At 38.2% G+C, this 20,926-nt stretch overlaps 1 protein-coding gene across 1 annotated transcript in view; it reads right to left on the bottom strand.

Annotated features, from left to right (window-relative positions):
* Window positions 1-20,926, bottom strand: part of LOC145906099 (dynein beta chain, ciliary-like) — a 56,331-nt gene that overhangs the window by 13,447 nt on the left and 21,958 nt on the right. Inside the window, exons 34-67 of the mRNA XM_082993483.1 lie at window positions 20,807-20,892; window positions 20,604-20,735; window positions 20,016-20,168; window positions 19,354-19,518; window positions 18,640-18,840; window positions 17,942-18,102; window positions 17,002-17,263; window positions 16,461-16,607; window positions 15,831-16,073; window positions 15,236-15,391; window positions 14,696-14,812; window positions 13,862-14,122; window positions 13,139-13,291; window positions 12,796-12,942; window positions 12,205-12,350; window positions 11,743-11,902; window positions 10,899-11,167; window positions 9,729-9,806; window positions 9,378-9,543; window positions 8,687-8,887; window positions 8,201-8,308; window positions 7,622-7,759; window positions 7,145-7,322; window positions 6,532-6,701; window positions 6,040-6,231; window positions 5,409-5,552; window positions 4,865-4,971; window positions 4,427-4,571; window positions 4,081-4,185; window positions 3,556-3,711; window positions 2,945-3,088; window positions 2,370-2,492; window positions 1,569-1,727; window positions 735-917 (exon numbers count right to left, since the gene is read on the bottom strand). Coding sequence (XP_082849609.1) covers window positions 735-917; window positions 1,569-1,727; window positions 2,370-2,492; window positions 2,945-3,088; window positions 3,556-3,711; window positions 4,081-4,185; window positions 4,427-4,571; window positions 4,865-4,971; window positions 5,409-5,552; window positions 6,040-6,231; window positions 6,532-6,701; window positions 7,145-7,322; window positions 7,622-7,759; window positions 8,201-8,308; window positions 8,687-8,887; window positions 9,378-9,543; window positions 9,729-9,806; window positions 10,899-11,167; window positions 11,743-11,902; window positions 12,205-12,350; window positions 12,796-12,942; window positions 13,139-13,291; window positions 13,862-14,122; window positions 14,696-14,812; window positions 15,236-15,391; window positions 15,831-16,073; window positions 16,461-16,607; window positions 17,002-17,263; window positions 17,942-18,102; window positions 18,640-18,840; window positions 19,354-19,518; window positions 20,016-20,168; window positions 20,604-20,735; window positions 20,807-20,892 — 5,456 coding nt within the window. The remainder of the gene's footprint in view (window positions 1-734; window positions 918-1,568; window positions 1,728-2,369; window positions 2,493-2,944; window positions 3,089-3,555; window positions 3,712-4,080; window positions 4,186-4,426; window positions 4,572-4,864; window positions 4,972-5,408; window positions 5,553-6,039; window positions 6,232-6,531; window positions 6,702-7,144; window positions 7,323-7,621; window positions 7,760-8,200; window positions 8,309-8,686; window positions 8,888-9,377; window positions 9,544-9,728; window positions 9,807-10,898; window positions 11,168-11,742; window positions 11,903-12,204; window positions 12,351-12,795; window positions 12,943-13,138; window positions 13,292-13,861; window positions 14,123-14,695; window positions 14,813-15,235; window positions 15,392-15,830; window positions 16,074-16,460; window positions 16,608-17,001; window positions 17,264-17,941; window positions 18,103-18,639; window positions 18,841-19,353; window positions 19,519-20,015; window positions 20,169-20,603; window positions 20,736-20,806; window positions 20,893-20,926) is intronic.

The following is a 20,926-nucleotide window of genomic DNA, read 5'->3' as shown; positions in this document are numbered from 1 at the left end:
TAGGAAATAGCACTTGGATGTTTTAGTAAAGGCGCCGGAAACCCGCATGCCAGTTTACAAATTCTGCCCGAATTTTAATGACTTCGTGTTCCAATGTGCAAACCTAAATATATTGAAACTGACGATGCTTACATAAGCGAAATCGTTTTTTTACAATAAAATCTGCTGATTTCAATCCGAGGCTTGTTGCTTCATTATACATTCGAACCAAAGTAATTTGCTGTCGCAGATAAATAAACAATGCCTAACCGAGGGCTAGATTCCTCTACAGCTACTAAGCAAGTCGTACCTAAATATTGACCTTTTCTAGTAACTGTTGCATCGCGAACGTTCCATTATATGAGTTTTGATGGTAAATTGATACAATTCCAGGATATTTAGGCATATTTTAACTTATCGCCTGACCCATCACAGTCCTGGACGTATGGCAATATATTTGAGTATGAACTTGTAAATCACTTGCCATGAATAATCACCTCTCGTGCAAATAGTTACTTAATACTGTGTTTTTGTGGAAAGCATTATGGGTATAGACATATGCATGTAAAAAAAGATCTTTTACGCTCCGGTAATTTCGTAAAAACAAACTAAAACATGTAATGAACATCAACAAAACAGAACATATATTAAATATGCATTTTGCAACACACGAAATCCATTTCAAGTAAAAATAATATACTATTGAACCGCTAAAAAAGTTGTAACCCGTATTTCTCAACCGACAATCCACTTGCCTGTTCTTTAAACCCGCTAACAGCTTCGGCCCAGCGAACGTTCTCAGAGGCCAACCCGCCGACCAGTCTGTTAGCGAGGTTAATGGTAAGTGTCGTGGATTCGGCCTCCTGTTGACACTTCAACTTTTCAGCAGTCGCCTTCTCAAACTTGGCAGTCAGTTCGGCCAAGTTTTGATTGAGTTGCTGCGAAAATGCGGATTTGTAAGTTAACGGATTTGGCTTAATATCAGTGTGACATAGAGAAGGTTGCTGGTGTTGTTACCCATAGTTTTAAAAGCCCCGAAATGAAGTATAAGATAACTGATTAATCTGTTCTTCTGGCACATATAAAAAACGTAACTCTATTAACCGGCGTTTCGCCTGTTATACAACAAGGCTTCCTCCGGGCAATGAGACAGGTACAGCACACAACTAACGCCAAAAAACGTGCCAACACGAAAAAGGAAGTATAAGATGTTGTGGGCGTTGATATAAATGGGTGGCTTGGAGCGAAATGTTGTGACTTACTGCAATAGGGATTACGTTTATATGGAAACAGATGCCCCAAAATTGTAAATATCTCCAGATAATTGTGTCATTGCGACATTAAATAATAAACACTTTTAAATGTTTATTGATACTCAGTAAGTTAACTTCAGGTATTACTTCACTCGATACAAAACCTTTTTTAAATTTTAATAGGGGATCTTTAAACCTGCTAACACTTAACAACAACAACGAAAGTTTAGAAAATAGCCGGCATTTTCAGGAAATTGAGAATATGTTTTTTGAGTAAAATAGAGGAATAACTCAAAATCAAAATTACTTATGCGTTTACAGCTACACACAACTTACATTAATCTTAGCTTTGATCCCCGTAAGTTTTTCTTGTGCAGCAGCGAGGTCAGAGTTAGCTTTTGCGAGCGCGATTCTCTTGGGTTCGACATCGCAGTAAACTTCGTAGAACTTAACGATGTTGATCGCCCAAGCACACAAACCTGCCGCAGCTAAAGACTGGAATGGAAGGAATAATTTTTGGTTCTTTCTCGATACTAAGCAGATATGTTACCAATTTTGTGCAATTTTTTTAGTATATTTGACTCATGTAAGCGCATTTTAAGAGATTCCACCTAAAAAAATGTACCTAAAACAGCATTTAAAAAAAAATAAACTGATGGAACCAACAAGTCAGCATACTATAATTGTGTCGCGTCCAACTGCCTTTCTATGGTGACATTGTCGAGTTATTTTTGTCGATGTTAAAGAACAGTTTTGTTTGTAGGAACAAACTATATGCTGTGTATGATCAAGGATACTTTTTTAATAATCACCGTTCATTCACAGTGAAGCATTCTCGCTGTCGGTTCATAATTACGTCACAAAACCCAGAAATTGAAAGGATTTTGTTCCATACGATTTGTTGAAAATTAATTTTTCTTGACCACAAGTTAAGTGTTTTAGCTGCAGGTCAATAAAATGTAATTTGTAACAAAATTTATGGAACGAATCTTTCCGAATAAAGCAAACTAGAAAATAATCGATTTCCCCTATATATGCACCAGCATCATTTTCTTGTTCAAAAACATACTATAACACTATAGGCTAGGTCTAAATGGCTATAACTTAGTTATACCAGTTCATTTTTCTGATAATTACCTTTGCTCTGATGAAGTCCGGTTGGAATTCAGGATCTTCCAAGTAAGGTTTAATTCCCTTCATACTGTTCTCATGTATATTCTCCTTGTCATAATTGATCAATTGTTCCAAGAAGTAATCCACCTTCATACAATGACTCAGCTTTCAAAGCGCAAAGCGACTGTATATATTATACATATTACAGTTTACTGCTATTTTTGCTGCCAGGCATACTAATTAATCAAAATCGTTCTTCTGGCACTTAAGTTTCTGAAGTTGCTTATTCGAAACCGACGTTTCGTCTGCCATCCGACGAGACTTCCTCAGGGTTATGACGTCGGTTCCGAATAAATAACTTCAGAAACTTAAGTGCCAGAAGAACGATTTTGATTAATTAAATATTACAGTTTGTTCCAAACTTTGCTTGCGGAACAAAGAACCCCCATAAACAACCAAAACGACAAGTTAAGCACAATTGTTTTTCACCTACATTGTCATTATCAGTTTCCTTCGGGGTCAGGAGCCCTGTCTGCAGCCCACTTGATACTTGTTACTTTTAACACAAGTGGCCTATACATATCATATACTGTCATCACCTTTTGCATCATATTCTTTGCAGCTTTCCAACTTCTGTCTTTCGGTATTTTCCCGTTCGGAGCAAGTAAAACCATTACAGCGGCGGCGACGTTAACAGCGGCAGCTGGAGGCGAACCGAATGATTTCAACTCAGTCAAGTTGTTCTGTGGATAACGTGTATATTTTTAAGTGTTTGTCTATGGCCAATGCAATGTTATGTAAAGTAACTTTGTCGAACAATGGTAAAGGGTTACTGCTTGAAAGTGACAAACAAATATGGTTTAGGATCGTGTTTATACCTATAACGTGTTTATTTCTAGCAAAAACTTTTGGTTTTATATTACAGATTATAGAACTTTATACTTTTGTACAATCTTACATTTGTAAAAAGGTTGGCTTAATATGTGTTTCTGAAAAGAAACATGCACAGAGCTGCCTGCTATAATCACCGATTTAAACTCTTGACATAAACTTTTGACATATTTCATTTCACAGTTTAATTATAAAACTTTTTATTTAGTTTCACTTTTGGAAAAAAAATCTCAAACGTTTTTAAATGTAAACAATAGCACAAAAAATGCGTTGTCAAAAATACATCCCAAGAACAAAAGTTGCCGTGGACAACACAGACCTTGTTAAGTGTGTTGAGGGCTTCCTGGGCAGCAACAAGGGCAGGTTCGGCCTTTGCGAGGTCAGTCTCACAGGATTTTTGCTTCTCCCCCACCTCAATAGCGAACACTGCCACCTTTTCCTCTTCCCTGTCAGCTATGGCTTTCTCCTTGCTTACCTGGTTTAATGAAAACGTTTCAAGTTAACAAGTTATTGAAGTAAAATTATTCATATCACGTTGGTCACTTATTGCATGCAACTAAATTTACACCTTTGTATAACCTTTGAATATTTGCTGTAATGTTGTTAAAGCAACATACAGATAAATTGATTTAGTTTTTTTATTTGATATAAAAGCAACTATAACACCGTAACCGGAATTCTTCTTTGAAAGGGTTATTTTATAAAAATCATGGGTGGTCAAAATATATACATTAAAGCGACAAATTCCACGAGTACAATACCAAAGAACTGACGTAATTTGTATCATAATCCAGATAGGGACACTTATAAGTACAACTACAACAAACAACATAAATTTTACAACCTTTTCTGTTTCAACTCCAACGACGTGGATGAGTTTATCGGCATCTTCGTTCTTCTGTTGCAACTCAATTTCCTGCGACGCCAACTTCGCTTTTAAGTCATCGACCTTTGTTAATAAACACCAAATATTACCACCACGCATAATGTTGATTCAAGACAACTCCACTCGTCATACGCTGCTAGTCCAATAACTTAGCAAGCCACAAAATAACAGACTTTACTTTGAGTAAAAGTGACTCATTGTACGTTAAAATAGTTTTAAATAAATCTTATGCATATACATATGACATAAAATTGGTTGAATATGCTTTTGCACGAACAAGGGCAAACAACGCTTTTTTTGTTACCTGAGCAGCCGTGCTTTGTAATTTGGTCAATCCGTTTTCGAGTCTCTCCATTTTAGCTTGGAGTTCTTTACTCTTAATACTGAGCAGACTCTCGTACAACTTGATTTGTTCCAAGAAACTCTTGGGGGTTGTGTAGTTGTAACGTCTACGTATGTGTATGATTATGACACGAAGTTCGTAGTAGAAATGTTTAAACGTGCTGATGCATTTTAACTGGTTACAATACTTATAATGTGGTTTCTGGAGATATTTTTGATAGTACATTCATTGTCCATTAATGCTTGGAAAGGCAAACAGAAGCGTTTCCTGCTCTTTATTGGTTATCATGACGTAACCCCCACCTAGTTTTCACACAAATAGTGGTTTATTGCCAAAAAAATCAAAAAAGGATTGTGTCCAATCTACCGCAGCAATTTATATCACCGCCAGATAACTAACCTGTCGTTTGCGAGGTACATCGCGCTCGTCTGATTAACACTTGTGTGGACGAACGACATGAACTCGCTAATGGAAGGCTTGATATCGTGGTCAATTCCTTCAATATCCTACATCGTACAATAAACAAGTGACCATGATTCAAAATTAAAGCGTGTCTTTATCCCAAAAGCAAAAGGACCAAATGGCGGCCCTTCATGCCCCATTTGTGACCCGCGCTGTGTGAGCTTTGCGCGGTTACATTAATACCAGATAATAACAAATAGATTATTAACTGTGACTAACCAAAAAGGTACATTAGGATATTATATCGTGACGTTATGTATTAAGTCGCAGTGCTAGTCTTACAAACGCAAGTAACGATTGTATCATCCCAACTTGCAAAGTTGTTCGGTCGGCTAAAAATGTACATAGTTATATACACACAATGTGTTCGTTACCCATTCTTATAGTGTATGTCTATTCATGTACTGTTGAATTTACAACGATTTTAGCCTAAAACCTTCCCTCGGTAAGCCGCTTTCCCAAGATTTAATACTCCACTCACTTGTAGAAATGTGAGACTGACAGATCTCAAAGCTTCCTCAGGCCATTCGTGGAACCAGTCGATCTGAGTACAATTCACCACAGCGGGAAACTTCCGTCCCCTCACACGGAGTGTGGATCCGACAGGAGAGAAACACAAAACTACCTGTAGTAAACCCTCGTTGTTTTATTATAACCCTGTGTTATTTGAAAGTGTTTGCCGGTTTCTGTTATTGTTCTACCTAGTCTAAGATGGCATTGATTACAGTTTATTTTTTTAAGTAGCCCAGCTTTAATTAAAAAAATATGCGGACTGTGAAACAAGCGTATTTTTGTCCACTAATACAAAAGAACCCGTTACTTTTGAAATGTGTCTACACCAGCATCACAGCAAATTGCTCGAATGAATCTAAACAGGGGTCATACATACTGGGTCGGACAAGAAACAGTGTTTAATCCGTTTTGAGTAACTTATAAACTGATGCTACTTCAGCAAAACATGTATTGTAGCTTTAAGGCTGGTCTTGTATCATTTTGGTTCCAAATTTGGCAAATATTTTTTAAGAAAACAGTATAATATTATTCCAACTAATGCTTTCGTTCGTATACATTAAATATCTCTCATACAATACAAGGATTTTTTTATCTTATACCTTTAATTGTCGTCTGACTCGATCGATAAAAAACTTCCAGCAGTTTTCCCTCGAATCCTCCAATCCCGCTCCCTTAACTTCGTTCCGAACTCCGCTAAGCACGTTTTCAACTTCGTCATCAGGGAGCAATTCGGGGATTTCACCCGACGCGAGAAGATCGTTGACGAGCACCAGAAATTTTTCGTCTGGAACCTGGGTGAATTGAAGGTTATGTAATGTTAAACCGACAACAGAGCTAAAGGTGAGACAGAAAAATCTTGTATATATTGTACACACAATATAGCTATAATGTGACTTACGCCAAACGCCTGTCTTAGCAAACACCATCATAAATAGAAAGAAACTGCATCAATATTAAAAAAGATTGTGAAACACAAAAATTTTTATTAAAATACATTTTTCCAAATTTAAAACAGCTACCAAAATAAACCCGTCAAGATTATACCAAAGGTTTAGCATCAAACTAAATAAACAAGGCCACACGCCACCAACCTGCGCATCAGTTAGTAGAAACATGGTCCCCACGTTCTTAAGTCCAGCTTTGATATAGAGAGCAGCTAAATCCACTTTCAGGTCGGGTATTCCGTATCCTTTTCTCAGTGTTATTTGGAACACCTCAAGACCACTGATATAAGCAGCAAGACGCGACAAGCTCTGTTTTCCTGCATAGATGGCCACATACTGGCTTGGTTAGATAGAGCAGTGGTTCTCAAAAGTTGGTGCCACGACCCTAAAGGGGGTTTGCAAATTTTTGAAGGGGCGGGGCAAGTTTAGCATTTAGTCGCCACAGTTGTTATGCGACTGATGATATCGTCAAAAAGTAAAGCAGTACATTACGCGAATAGAAGATGTCAGCCATATGCGGTTAAGAAAATGTATATCTACAAAAAACATGTCAAAATAAAGAAGAAAAACGCAGTGTTTTCTAAAATAATTGCCCAACAATGTACAGATATTCAGCTGGTCTTTACTACAGACCAGAAACAGATTAGCCCCCTTCTTACTAAAAAAGTGTTGTTGCAAGAAAAAAAGCAAACTTTGTTTCAGTAAAATGTTCTGCAGCTTCACAATCCAAATGGATTAATGGGAAAATGACGTCACCAACCTGAACCGCCGACACCGACAAGTAATGCGTTTCCCCTCGGAGATTCAAGAATCCTGTTAATTCGAGCTATGTGAGACATGGCATCTTCGAACAACACGAGGTTCATCACAGCGTTCACTTCATTGTAAGCTTCAAGTCCTTCGACGAGTAATTTGTTCAACGAATCCCAACCTTGCACCTGTGACGCCGTTAAGTTTTGATATCCAAAAGGTGGACAATACGTGCTATTTTTAATGCAAATTCTTTCATAATTTTTTTGGGAGCATAAGCTTTGCACAGTAATAGTTAACATTTCTGCAAAGGAACTACATATTTTTTCAAATACTTTTTCACTATTAAACATTTACTACACGAACACACTACCTCTGCAATCATTTGGCAACGAATATCAACCTGCTGACGAAACTCAATACCATCGCAAAAAAACACTACTCTCATACGCAGTACAATACTAACAAGCTTAACGCCAGACATTACCGGCATGTACTTGGGATCTCCAATTCCTTGGGCGAAATGACAGAACATGAGTGGTTCGGCCATCAACACATCGTCGGGAATGTCGTCGAAAAATTTCTTTGCAAAATCGAACTTGAGCTTAGTGAAAGTTTCCATGTCCTTAACAAAGAAGATGAACGTTGCAAATAATGTTAACACTTTACAAAGCATGCATCTCATGTGGTCAAAAGAAGTGTCAGATGTGCAAAAAGAACCATAATATTAATTGGGAGCTGCCGACAGGGTGTACACACGGTTTCGACCTGTAAGGTCTCATCAGTGCAGCTGTTCACTGTGGTACTATGCTAGCATTTAAACTATAGCTTTACCAAGTTGGGTGCCCAACAGATCGACGCTGACCGAATGAACCACAAAGTGAAAATCTCTGTGCATGCTAGCGTAAAAGCTAGCGCAGTGCCGCAGTTAGCAGCTGCACTGATAAGAGATTACAGTTCGAAATAGTGTGTACTCCATGTCTACAACTCTCAACAAATGAGGTTGTTAAGATCATTTTTCAGCAACTCGTCGGTTTCATTAATATAGAAATGCATTGTATTCGACCTTTTTATCAATAAGCTTGTCGCTATAAACCCTCGCCGCTTCGTGGAGCCAGAGACGAACGAGATCCGAAATTGATTTCACACAATCTGAAGTTGAGAAGAGGATTCCCTGAAAACAAATTGGAATTTTTTTAAAGATTCCTGTTAGTCGCCAACATGAACTGAAATTCCGATATTTAATATTGTGTTATTCAGTGAAGCCTAATCCATTTTTCTAAATAAATAGATTTTCAGTACGATTAAAATAAAATGTCTCCCTGTGCAATATTCAGTACACAGTACTTCAAATGAACATACGATGTCTTAAAAACGTTTTGTCGCTTTAAGTTGAAGCTTTATTGGCCACGTTTCAAGAACATAAAACTGAATTTGTGAAAGGTAATCTTCAACCGGTAAACACCATGACAAATTGCCATCTGATTTACCTAAAAAGGCCCCGACCAATCAATTCGCTTGTAGCCATATTTGTCCATATTGAAACACTTACCTGGAAGATATTGGACAAGTCTCGCAGGTTGAAAATGTAATGGAACTTGATGGCGGTGGGTAGAAACACGCTGCTGATTTTAGCGTGTAGAGCCAGGGCCGCTTGAGCGAGTGTGGGGGCCATCTTCTGTACCGCCACGGGGAAACCCCCGATCTGCAAATGCTGACTCACGATGCTGCTGTAAATTGTCAACAACGCTTCCTGCAAGAATGCAAAATGTTTAGGTGAGAATGTAGTATAACGCTATCGATCATGTAATATTATGACGTAACATCAATAGAACTATTCACAGATCATGTACAATTCGGCATCATAAGTATCACCAAAAACAACGCATTTACAGAATTGAGACTGACGATGCCGAATTGTATGCTTAAAGTTCAAATATCAGAAACAAAAACATAACAACAAATGACTTCGGGTTTTTGTTGTTCAACTTGTTGAAAAAATCCATCTAGTTTTTCTTTTATCTGGTTTTTGTAATGTTCGTTGTGCTCATTACCACTAACATACAACCTCAATCATAGCAAAAGTATTAATCTAGCACCCTGTATACTGTATTACTATTCGACCGGAAAACTGTTCTTCGCTCTAGTTTAACAGACAAGCATGAACGCTGCGTGTTAACTAGTGTTGTTCAGATAATTAAATCGACTTTTACTGAAGAATAATACCACGAACACATCAGTACCTGCCCAGGGAAACTGACTGCGAACACACTGAAGTGACGTTGTAACCTTGGGTTTATGGTGAACGAACCAGCTGTAGGATTCATACAAGCCACATATTGTACGTTGTTGATGTCTTTCAATATCAGTTTGTTGCGGTCGTACCAATGGCTGTAATCCATGTGCTGTCTGCAAGTATTTTCAAAAGATTATCAACACATTGTGTAATGTTTTTATTTGCATACACGGTAAAAAACGCAAAAAAGCCTTATGATTGCATAGGTTTATATCCAAAGACAAGTGGCCATAAGAAGAGCTTTTATACACTGAAGACACCTGCTATGTAATTCAAAGCGGAATGTTATTCAATTTACCTGATAAGTGTATGAGGTTGTACTGTACCATATGCGTCCACCTCTGGCATGTTCATGTCGTCAATGAAATATATCAACCTGTTTATTACAAGTTGCATTGTCAAGTGGTCAAGTTTAGCCAGGGATAAATTCGTTGTTGAACAAATTGTACATGGTATGACTGGTAAAAAGTAATAAAAAAAAAACATGCGACATGTAAAAACAATTTGAAACAACAATCTTAATATCAGCAATTACTACGAAACTGTACATTTTGCCAGCATACGTTTTTTGTGTTTTTAAATGTTTTTTCATGTCCGAATGGTGTGATGTCAAATAGTCATTATTACACTGAATTTATCATTTTAAAAATGGCGGAATCTCCGGACAGTCTTATGGCCATGAATGGTTACTGACGCTGCCAAGCATATTTTGTTACTGAGTACTGCTCTTCTGGCAAACTTTATTTTATCGACGTTTCAGCTGTTATGCAACAGCCTTCATCAGGAGGTATGAAATGTAAATTAAGCAATGTGGACAATGTTGTGGCACATAAACAAAGAAAAAACGATACAAGAGAAAAAAACGATAAGTAAGGGCGAGCACACCTGCTCTTATGTCCAAATACACAGTACATATTATTATTGATGTTCCCAGTTCCAAATTATCCGGCCCGACCGGATCCGGATAGTTATTAGATCCGGCAGTTTGTTAACACCGATTCGTGTATTATGGCAAAAATGTTTGATTGCCAAACAGAATGCTATGTTAGGGTTAGCCTGTCATGAGTGGAACAATAAACGTGGGCATTTATTAATATGGTATAACACGTCACGAAAAACCTTTATAACAAATAACAGAAAAGTCTTACGTCGGCGAGTATAACAGACTGGGTCCCAAAAACGAGTAATTTGCGAAATTTTTGTCCGCTTTTAGGACAAAAATGCTTTCCCAACTATCCGGTTAAATTAAGTGTATTATCCGGCCGGGTCCGGGTATTGAAAATTGGTCAATATCCGGCCGGGTCCGGGTACCCGGATCCGGCGCAACACATCACTACAATTTATTACATCAAGGCGACAACTAACGAAGCAGCCAGGTATACCTATCAGTTCAAATACAACCAAATAGACATTACGACCCCACTCCTAATCCACAATTATGATATTCATGCAACCAAATACTCAATACCTCTTACTGCCAGGCGGACCAAAGTTCCTCCCAGCTTTCTTCTCCAACGGTTTCTCCAGCACTCCTTGCAACATGAGCGAGGTGGTGTAGAAGTTGAAGGGGACGTTAGTCACCATAAATTCATCAGGCAGGGATGCGAGCTTGTCCTGCACGAGTACAGTCTTGCCTGTACCAGCGTTACCAACCAACATGACTGGGCGACGTTTTTCCATCAATAGATCCATGAAGTAACGGATGCGGCGCGTCTCAGCCGTGGGCACCATACAAGCCTAGGTATGACAGTTGGGATTGTAAATGTTAACAACAGGGTTTTACGAAGGCGTGGATTATGGTGTACTTGGGTTGTGCAGACTGAATGGCCGTTAGTAATGAAATAAATGCCGTACATTAGGGTTTTGTTTTGTAATAAAGTTAAAGTTAGGGAATTAGCAACTTATTGTACGTGATTACTCCTACTTGATTCAACGCAAAAAAACAGATGGACATAAATTTAAAAACTTTGTAAAATCACGTTTCTAAGTAATATTTCTCATGATATATGTATTTGGACGGCAATTGACGTGGTAAATCGGCTATAACAGGGTTCGGCAACCTGTGTCGGTTTACAAATTATAATATCGCGTGTCAACAATCAAATTGGAATCAAAAGCATTGGAATACAACCTCATTGATCACGTCACCAATAATCACCTTATATTGCCGGAGCTTACCGCTCTGAGCCCCCCTGAACTATGAAAGAAATAGCGAAGCCCTAGATGAAATAAATAACACTTCACTCAACCATTTGCTATGATACGACCAAATATTTTTATCTGGAATCGCGATTATAGTTTAAACAGTTAACCTGCAATGGAAGTTCAGGGTCGAGTTCAAATCCAGGAACACTCTCAGACCAAGGTACGAACTTTTTGGTGTCAGGGTCGATACAATAATCGAACACAGTTCCAGCGCTTGGGAATTTCACAGTCTTGAATTCGGACGACCACCATTTGCTGAACTCCACTCTGTAGTTCAGGATTAAATTTATGGTACCAAGTAGAAAAAAGGGAGTTTCTAATGGGAATGTTGTGGTTTAATCCAATTTTTTCCGGCCAATACCAGGAAATGCACGGATTGACGAATGCATTCCCATTCGACATTAAAATAAAGATAAAAATAAGCTTTTTCTTCAGCATTAAAAGAGAATTTTGTTTTGCAACGAGTTATAGTTCAATAGTAACAGCAACAAGTCAATTTTTTCAAAAATACGTCAATGCGTGTTGTGTGTCAGCAAACCAGAAGTAAATGCATACGTTCCAGGTCCTACCTGTAGTCAATCAGTTGATCTTGGAACATGGCGCCACCAAACGCCCAAATACAAGCGAACACAAAGTAGAGTTCATATAATTCCTTCGGGCAATCTGGGGGCGTGTTCTCTGGAGTTAAAAGTGTCTCCAGCAAGAAGCACAACATCTAAACAAATAATGCAGTTGAGAAACGCAATCAATACCGTAGATGCATATTCAGTCATGACAATCATTGATGCTATAAATATAGGCCCACGTAGAAACAATATATGGATATCGAAGCGGGATCGCCTAAAGGCCTTAACTTGGCGGTCTAAGCTATCATATATTGATCAGGCTGGAATCACAGTCAAGGTGGATGAAGGTTAATTACCAGTATGATATATTGTACTACATTTGACAGCCATCGGATTGTTAAAATGCTTGCTTTTGAAAAGCTATAAACAACATTCATGATAATCGAGCTAATAGGTCCGCGTTTTTATGTACATACAGCATACTGCAAAAACCATGGATGGGCCTTCCGCACTTAATACTATATACACCTTCACCTGTGATCCAAGTTATGTAAATAAGCACACTGTATAATATACACTAATTCTGTACTGTACCTGGATTTTGGCACATTCAGGTATGGGTGTGATGGTCTTGAATCTCGACCTGAGTGTTTCAATACACGTAGGAATGTATTTGTCGAACAGAATAGTCAGGTTCGCTTTCTCAGATTGAACTTCACGTTTGTCAATCCATGACGTCACCTGAAAACGAAACGTCAGATGCGATTTTGTAATCATGAAAAGAAGCGGACATACTTGCAAAGAGAAACTTCAAATAACCCAGAAAGTCACCAACATGTCAAAAACCAATCCTTAGTTATACACGAAAACTCCCTCGCAAAGCACGACATAGCAGCAAAGGTACGTGCACGTTTTACATGTTATACGGTCATCTTACCACTGGATTCCATCCCAAATCAGCAGGATTAAGATATAGAATACCAGCCCTTGATACAGTGGCAGGGGTGGCTGTCCTTAGGTTGCTGATCTCGAATAGGAGTCGCATAGATGGGGTGAGAGGGATACGTTCGTTGCTCGCTAGTGTCAAAACCTGCGGTGTAAAAGCAACTTTAAATGGGTGCTCATTGACGTTTTAATGAAATCTTTGATAAAGTCATGCAACCCCTCTTAATAAACCCTTTAAAACAAGTGTAAATGAAGGGTTTGGTTGCAGGACATTATAACCAAGCTGAAATCAGAGTGGATCTGAAGAATCAGGGTCCCGGTAAGGTTTGAATTCACGACCCTGGGCTAACCAGGCCCAACGCTCCAGCGACTGAGGTACGAAATAAACTAGGAATAATATGCATTTCGGCAGCATAAGAAACCATCAGTGCGCACAGGAATGTAAGTTATACTGGAAAACATGCTATGTGAGGTCCAGTTCGAATAGCACTGGTTTAAATCCAGATGCATGGCATGTTTTGCAACCGAAATGATATAAAAAGTTGAGAATATTGTCTCATTATAGATTACAAGAGAATTAAAATGTTTATATCATGCATAATTTAACATCAACCAATACAGTTAGGTCTGCTTGGTGGAGATGCACGTATATATCAACCTTTATTAAGCTACTAAACAATTCAAACAGCGATGCTACTAAAAATGCAACACATGCCTTGTTGTCGTCCATAACAGTATTCAAAGACTCAATCCACATTGGGTCAATATCACCGTCCAATACGATCCACTTCGGTCCAGTATGCGCTACATTAGACAGATCTCTCATCACTGTTGAAAATAAACCGTCTTTCCATTCTCTGGTGGCTGGGTTGATTATTCCGAACAATTCGTCGTTGGTGACAGCTTTGGGGTTGAGGTCGACCCAGATAGGTCGTCGCTTCATGTTTTGATAACACTTGGTTAGCGACTTCAACACCTGTGTGGGAATAAAGTGTAACATGTAACAGAACTGTAAGATGGTATTGGTTACAAGGAATAGAGATAATATGTTTTCAGGAAGCTGCAAACAGGGCCACCGTTTCAATATATTAGCTCTCATCTGTGCAGTGAAGATCTTGTCAACTAAATAGCCAGACGAAGACTTTACTATTGTGTTGGTTCTCAACGGTATTAGTTATGTTTTGGTCCAGTTTGTTGCATAGTTACATTGGAAGAAAAGATGAATTACAAAAAAAAACTTTATTAAGAATACAAGGTTTAAACGATAGTTATTCATCGGTACTCTCGAAACCAGATTACAGTTTACTGCGCAATGTAAGCAAGATTACAGCATGTATATCTGTCTATATGTCGTAATATGTAACAAACTCTGTACGCTAATCTATGTAAAAAGCACACAAACATTAAATTAAAACCAATTCTATTTCAACCAAATATTGCAGTTACCATCAAACCAATCTAAAAAATAGATAAAAATAACATAAATTAGAACAATATAACTGTCGGAAAGCACAGCCACATTTGTCGCTAGTTTTTAATCTAAACGTGCCTGTGTTTTCCCTGTGCCGGAGTTCCCGATGACAAATACGGAATGACGAACGAAGAGAAGTTCGTCCAACTGAACCAACTTCAACACGAAATTATCTTCCGCTTGTAGTTTCAAATCCTGGAAACAAATTTACTTTTCAAGGTGGTCTGAAATTTCCAAAATATATTAGGTTCTATAAAATCAATGAATAACGATGGCCAAGATTTGGCCATTCATATTAAAGCGGGCAAATCGTTGTGGCGATTTTCACGAAGATTTTCCCAACAAATCAACATGGCGATATCCTATCGTTATTTCTGATCATTTCTTTTCTTACAGTTTAGGTTTATTCGTGTTGAATTACTTAGCGCAAAAAAACGGTTAAAAAATTTCAGATAAAGAAAGCGTTAATAATAACCGACAGTTTAAAATCATGCAGCAAGAAAGTCTCAGAAACAACATTCGGCAAGGAAGTTAGCCAACACTTCGACTACCATCCCGCACTATATCCCTAAAGGTATAAATAACCAATTTGCTACATACGCATTATACAGCTGTTACCTGAACAGCTTGCTTGCACTGCTTCTCAAAATCCAAATCACGTTTTCTTGGTACGTCTAGTGCAGGGAACAGATCTCCTATTAAACCCATGAATACGGGCATATCGTCAGTAACAATCTTGGGAATGTTAAAATCTCGCAAAGCGCGCATCAACACCTGTAAAATGAAATACGTGTCAAAGAATGTTCGGAATCACCAGATTTTGCCGCAACCGCAATATGTGACTTTAACCGCAATATGTGACTTTAGAAAATGCCAAACGCAATTCAAAGCGTTTCTAATCAAGGTAACCTACATTTGTTTATTAAATCGACGCACAGCGAATTTCGGACAAGCTAATAAAAAGTTAATATAAATCGTACAGCTAATCACAAATTGCGTAAATCGCATATAGCGCAAACTTATTTTGTACACCCAATACATTTTCCATTCACAATAGTGTCATTTATTACGTAACAGCGGTGGCTGCACATTTTCACAAATTAGAAAAACCTGATGCCTGACTAGTTAACACTATAGCTGTACTAGTCACGATGAACTGTCTGCAGCTTAGCAGTAGCTTGCTTTCGTTTTTTATGCACAAAATATACTGTACCTGTTCTTCCGGTCTCTCTTTGTCTCCACGTTTCAATGCGCCGGCCACAACAAGCACAGACTTGATGGCTCTCAAACCCCAATCATAATGATCTTGTTTAGACAACAGTTCCTTGCAGAGTGTGTACAGTGTGATGAACTTGCGTGCCAATATACGAGCTTCGAGGAACCCTTCGGCCACCAACATGATTTCACAAATGAGTTCGAAATCTGGTACAACCATGGCACAAGGTCGGAACAACGCCTGGATTTGAAATAAAATATGATAATTGGGAAATATTTTAAGGTAATATATAAGGCCTTATATTTAGTATGTTAGGGGCGAATTGCTTTTTGTATGTGTGCTGTCCTACAAATCTTAAGGACAAATGTTGTGTGACGTCACCAAATACAACAGTTAAGGTGCCTCTAGACGGCGCTGTTTATCCGAAATGAAAATATTTTCTTTGTGAATCATAGTGATCAAGAAGGTGATAATTAAGGGCAGTTCGCAAACTTGCTTTAAGCTTAGAAAGATAATACTAAAAAATTTAGAACAATTATTACACTATCTACGAAACTATTTCTATTGTAACAAAAATCTTATGCACGAAAATGTGTTAATAGTAACTTTCCACTCCTAACGTATCACCTTCAAATTCTCTGGCAGTTCAGTCCTTCCTGCATAACCAGGATTCATGGTGATGAAGATGCCAACTGTCGGTATAAGAGATATTTCTTCCCCTTGGAAAATAAATCGTTTCTTCTTGAAACGAATCGCATCTTGGATCGATTTCACCTGAAATAAAATTTACAATACTTTCATGTTGCGCTACTTTGTGACGGCAATAAAGAATTAACCACGGTAAACAGTTAAATATTTGTTACAGCAAAACCACCTATAACAGAGCGCTGTAACTAAGGGACCTACCATGAAGCTATTTGTTTAATTGAATTGTTTTAAATACGACTGTCAGATTTGTTTCCAAACTAATGTAAAAACGCGTTTATTTAAAACGCTTATAATTTATCTCTGAAATGATAATTCCTAAGTGTACGATAGGTTTAAAACCGGGGTCGCTATACACCGTCCTATTTCTATAATTTGTCCTTATTTGTAACTGGGTCACCTTATTGTGGGACATTTTAAAGCTAAATCTGCAAGTTCATTACATAAACATAAAAAACCTAACCTGTACAGCGACCACGGAGAGCACTTCAACCGAAATCCTGTTGAATTCATCAAAGCAGCCCCAGGCTCCAGTCTGCGCCAACCCCTTGTATATATTCCCAATTGACTTGTAGTCCATCTGTTCGGAGCAGTTGAACACGTACACCATGATGCCGAGAGAGCGAGCCAAATCCTTGGTAGTTTCAGTCTTGCCAGTGCCAGCCGGCCCAGCAGGTGCTCCACCCATTATAAGATGAAGAGACTGGGTCAAGGTGATGTAACATCTGAGAGTTAAATAAAGTCTGGGGTTCTGGGGTTGTATTTGTGTGGAAGGCTTGATGTAAGACAAACTTAGGTGCCCTACAACAATAATTGTCAACAAATCTGTCGTTTCAAATTGTCAAATACGCTGACAACCTTCGGCGATAAAACGTATTGGTACGATGGAGCGAGTTGATGGTAAATTTCATTAAAAAACAGAGCGCAGACAAAATATCGGCGTGACATTAAATAATGTAAGCCGCCCTCGAATATAAGCCGCCCTGGATTGGAAGCCGCACAAACGGTAGGTTAAAAAACTTTATAAGCCGCGGCTTACAATCGAGTAAATACGGTAGTCTATGTATGGCTGGTAAGCTGAGAATACATTATTCATATAATTAGCCTCACCAATGTGGCCTGAAAGGTCGAAAAAATGTTTTTCGAATTAATTTTGCGGCCAAAAAGGTTGTGGATATGATCCAAACTATACTATCATTGTTTCAAGTGAGCTGCATACATGGCCACTGGTTCGACCTATTAGGCCTAATCAGCGGAGCCTTGACTATCAAACGACTTTACATATCTTGCCCGCCAAACGGCCGTATAGTCACCGAAGCTACAGTGATAGACCTACTCGGGTGGTCCTGTATGCAGCCTACTTCAACATAATATTGCATTAATTGCTTGTATATAAAACCCACCTATCTGTGAGTGGGGTGATGACGAGTCTTGGAGTGTTTCCGAGATATTCGTATGAATACAGGAACTGCGCGTCACAAATGTTAGCAAAACAGTGTTTCTGTTCGTCCGCCCATCTGTGACGTAGTTGCGACTGCCACACAAACTCACCAGCGCTCTCAACCTGTTGTAAAGTAAAGCGAATTTTAAAGTGGGTGAAACCAGTGAGGATTTAGGGACAAAAAATTTTGATTGTAAAATTAGATTTTTAGAACCAGTTGTATAAAAGACATTCTTGGGAAAATTTTCAATTGCCACAGTCGGACATGTAGAATTGATAAAAAAACTTGCTCACTATTCGAAAATAGGCTCGTTTCTTACAAAAAAGGAAAACATATTTTCTTGTACATCGCCTTGAAAACAAGCACAACTTATTGGAAAAAAGCACAAACTTGTGGATGCCGTATAAGCAATATAACGTTTAAAAGTGTGCTAAAACTTGTCATCGGATTCGAATCACAACGCCAAACACAAATATGGTTCGGTTAGTTACAGATAGCTTTAACAGACGATATTCTTAAACAAAACAGGGAAATTGGAATTCTTTTAACATTTCATGCTATGCGTATATTTCAAAATCCTGGATTAAAACAAAACGCATCGGCTAAATTTGCGACGACTATTTTTACTCGAAAGCATTCTATGTAACAATTAAACATACCTTTTGTTGTATAAGTTTGGCGACGACGTCACGTGCGTGCACATCGATAGTACAGATGGTCATAATCTTCTGACGGTCGTTCTTAGTCAGGTTTCCAATTAAGTGTGTAATGAGTGTGTTCAGTTGCTGAACTTGCTTCTTGTAATAATCCTTAAGTGCATTCTCGTAACCTTCCTCCAAACGGGCAAATGCAATCCCAACCTGTGTTGTAAGAGGCAATTTATAAGGTTTTTTGTTATTGTTGGTAATGTTTGGAAAGACTTGCATTTGGAAGCACAGTGAATTAGTGATGGCTTAAGCAAATTTCTTCTAATTTTCTATGAAATATTGATTAACGTTAACAACACAAACTAACAACGTTAGTACCAACTTTCAACAAACAAGGTTATTGTTAAAAGTCGTTGGTTCTGTAACTATTATGGTAAAAGAATGATTTTTATTCACGGTGTATGTTGAATTGTTGCTTTCGTAATTGCGCCATTCCCTGAAGTCCAGCAATTTTTAACTACCCACTTTAACTTTATTTATCGATCGCACAACACATACAATACATGCTTGTGAATTGATTCTGGGAATCGTTTCCCATTCTGTTGCAAATGGCCCTGACGATTCCCACCTTATTTTTGAAGATAGTGGACACATTTAATACATGTAAAATCATAAAATACAATGCATTTGCAAAGTTTATAGTAATAACGTGGCAAACTAACTTACCTCAGTAGACCACCATATCTGTGTGCAAGTAAGTGCGACTTGTGCCGGATAATCGAACAACCACTGATCTCTCGGTTTCTCCTCATACGTCACAACTGCGTCAGCCATCTCGTTACGTACAGTCGCTCTCATGACGTCCATTACTTTGTTCAACCACATTTCAACCTGAAAATACAATATTTCGTGTGTAACTGTGGTGTTACGCAAAGTTGTAACAAGTAAACCGGTAGCCTTTCTGATACATACAAATTCGCTGCATTGGTATAGGACATGGTATGCGCACTTAAATACGTTCAACATAGCTAACGTCTATATAGGCAAGGTTTGCCACGCCGTACTTATTTTACGGCGTATTTAAGCTGTCACATCTCCAAACAAATCGTGTGGATAAATAGTCATTCTGATGTAATTATAAACAGCCTTCAAAATTGGCAATACTGAAATAAATCACAACTTAAATCTACTGCATCTTCAGAATACAGAGCGTGCTAGACTTTTGGCCTTGGCCGATGGTATAACTTTGACTGAAGTTAATTATTAACAGAACAAACTATAATCACCACGCATTGGTGACAACATTTCAGGAAAGTTTTTTTCCTAAAAGTGGCCTTAATGGAACCAATATCAACATGTATATGTTCTGACGTGAGTAACTATCGCACCTGTCCTGTGCATGAACACTGATCACTGAAAGGAACATATTCGTCTTCTCCACTGTACATCCCCAACCCTTGTTTAGTCGGGTTGCCAGTTAAGTCTTCATCAAACTGGAGTTTCGCCATGTTGTCGAACAACTTGGCAAGATGGCGACACACCTGAGATGATAGTATAATACCAAGTTGAGACAAGTTGTGTTTGAAAGAATAATTCGGTATGGAGGGTGAATAGCAAAACATAATTTCGAATCTTTATTTGAATTTATCTATGATGCTGAAGATTTTTTAGTTTTAGGTAAAAGGATTTGAAAACGGTTTACTCCGGAATAACCAACATTTTGAATCCTTCGATATTTTTTTATTCGAATATGTGGGACGAATTCTAAACAGACTTACACTAGCAAGTGAAGTATTTTGTTTTGTCCTAATGAAGACAAAGAAAAAGTACTGTTTTTTGGTTGCACAAAATCGGTCATAAAAGCTACATTTCAAAGGCCTCGTCATTACCAACAGTCACAAATATTCAGTACAACCTAAATAGTAGAAATGTACACTAGAAGTAGTAACAGTCAAGCAATCAGTTTAACTACCAACCTCCACCGGGTTGTTGCCGTTAGACAAAATATCAAGCAGATCACTAGACGAAACAAAGTAGAATCTCGGAAAAGCAAGACGTTTTGTCTCCAAATACTCAGCCAATGCCTTCTCACATAATGTCAGTTTCGCCTAAACCAAAAGTTAAGACGATATTTTGTTGGTATTATGAACTGGATTTTGAGGGTAGGTTGAATTAATACCTGCAGCTCTTCGAGTCTTTCATAAAGACCTTTTTTGTTGGTGGCTTCGACAACGTTTGGGGTTTTGACTGCCTCCGCCATAATCTCTGCAAAGAAACGTTCCACGAAAAATTACGAGCA

This window comes from Ascidia mentula, chromosome 6, assembly GCF_947561715.1.
Source record: "Ascidia mentula chromosome 6, kaAscMent1.1, whole genome shotgun sequence".
Lineage (NCBI taxonomy): Eukaryota > Metazoa > Chordata > Ascidiacea > Phlebobranchia > Ascidiidae > Ascidia > Ascidia mentula.
Note: the sequence above shows the minus strand (reverse complement) of the source record. Positions and strands in the feature narration are given on the sequence as shown.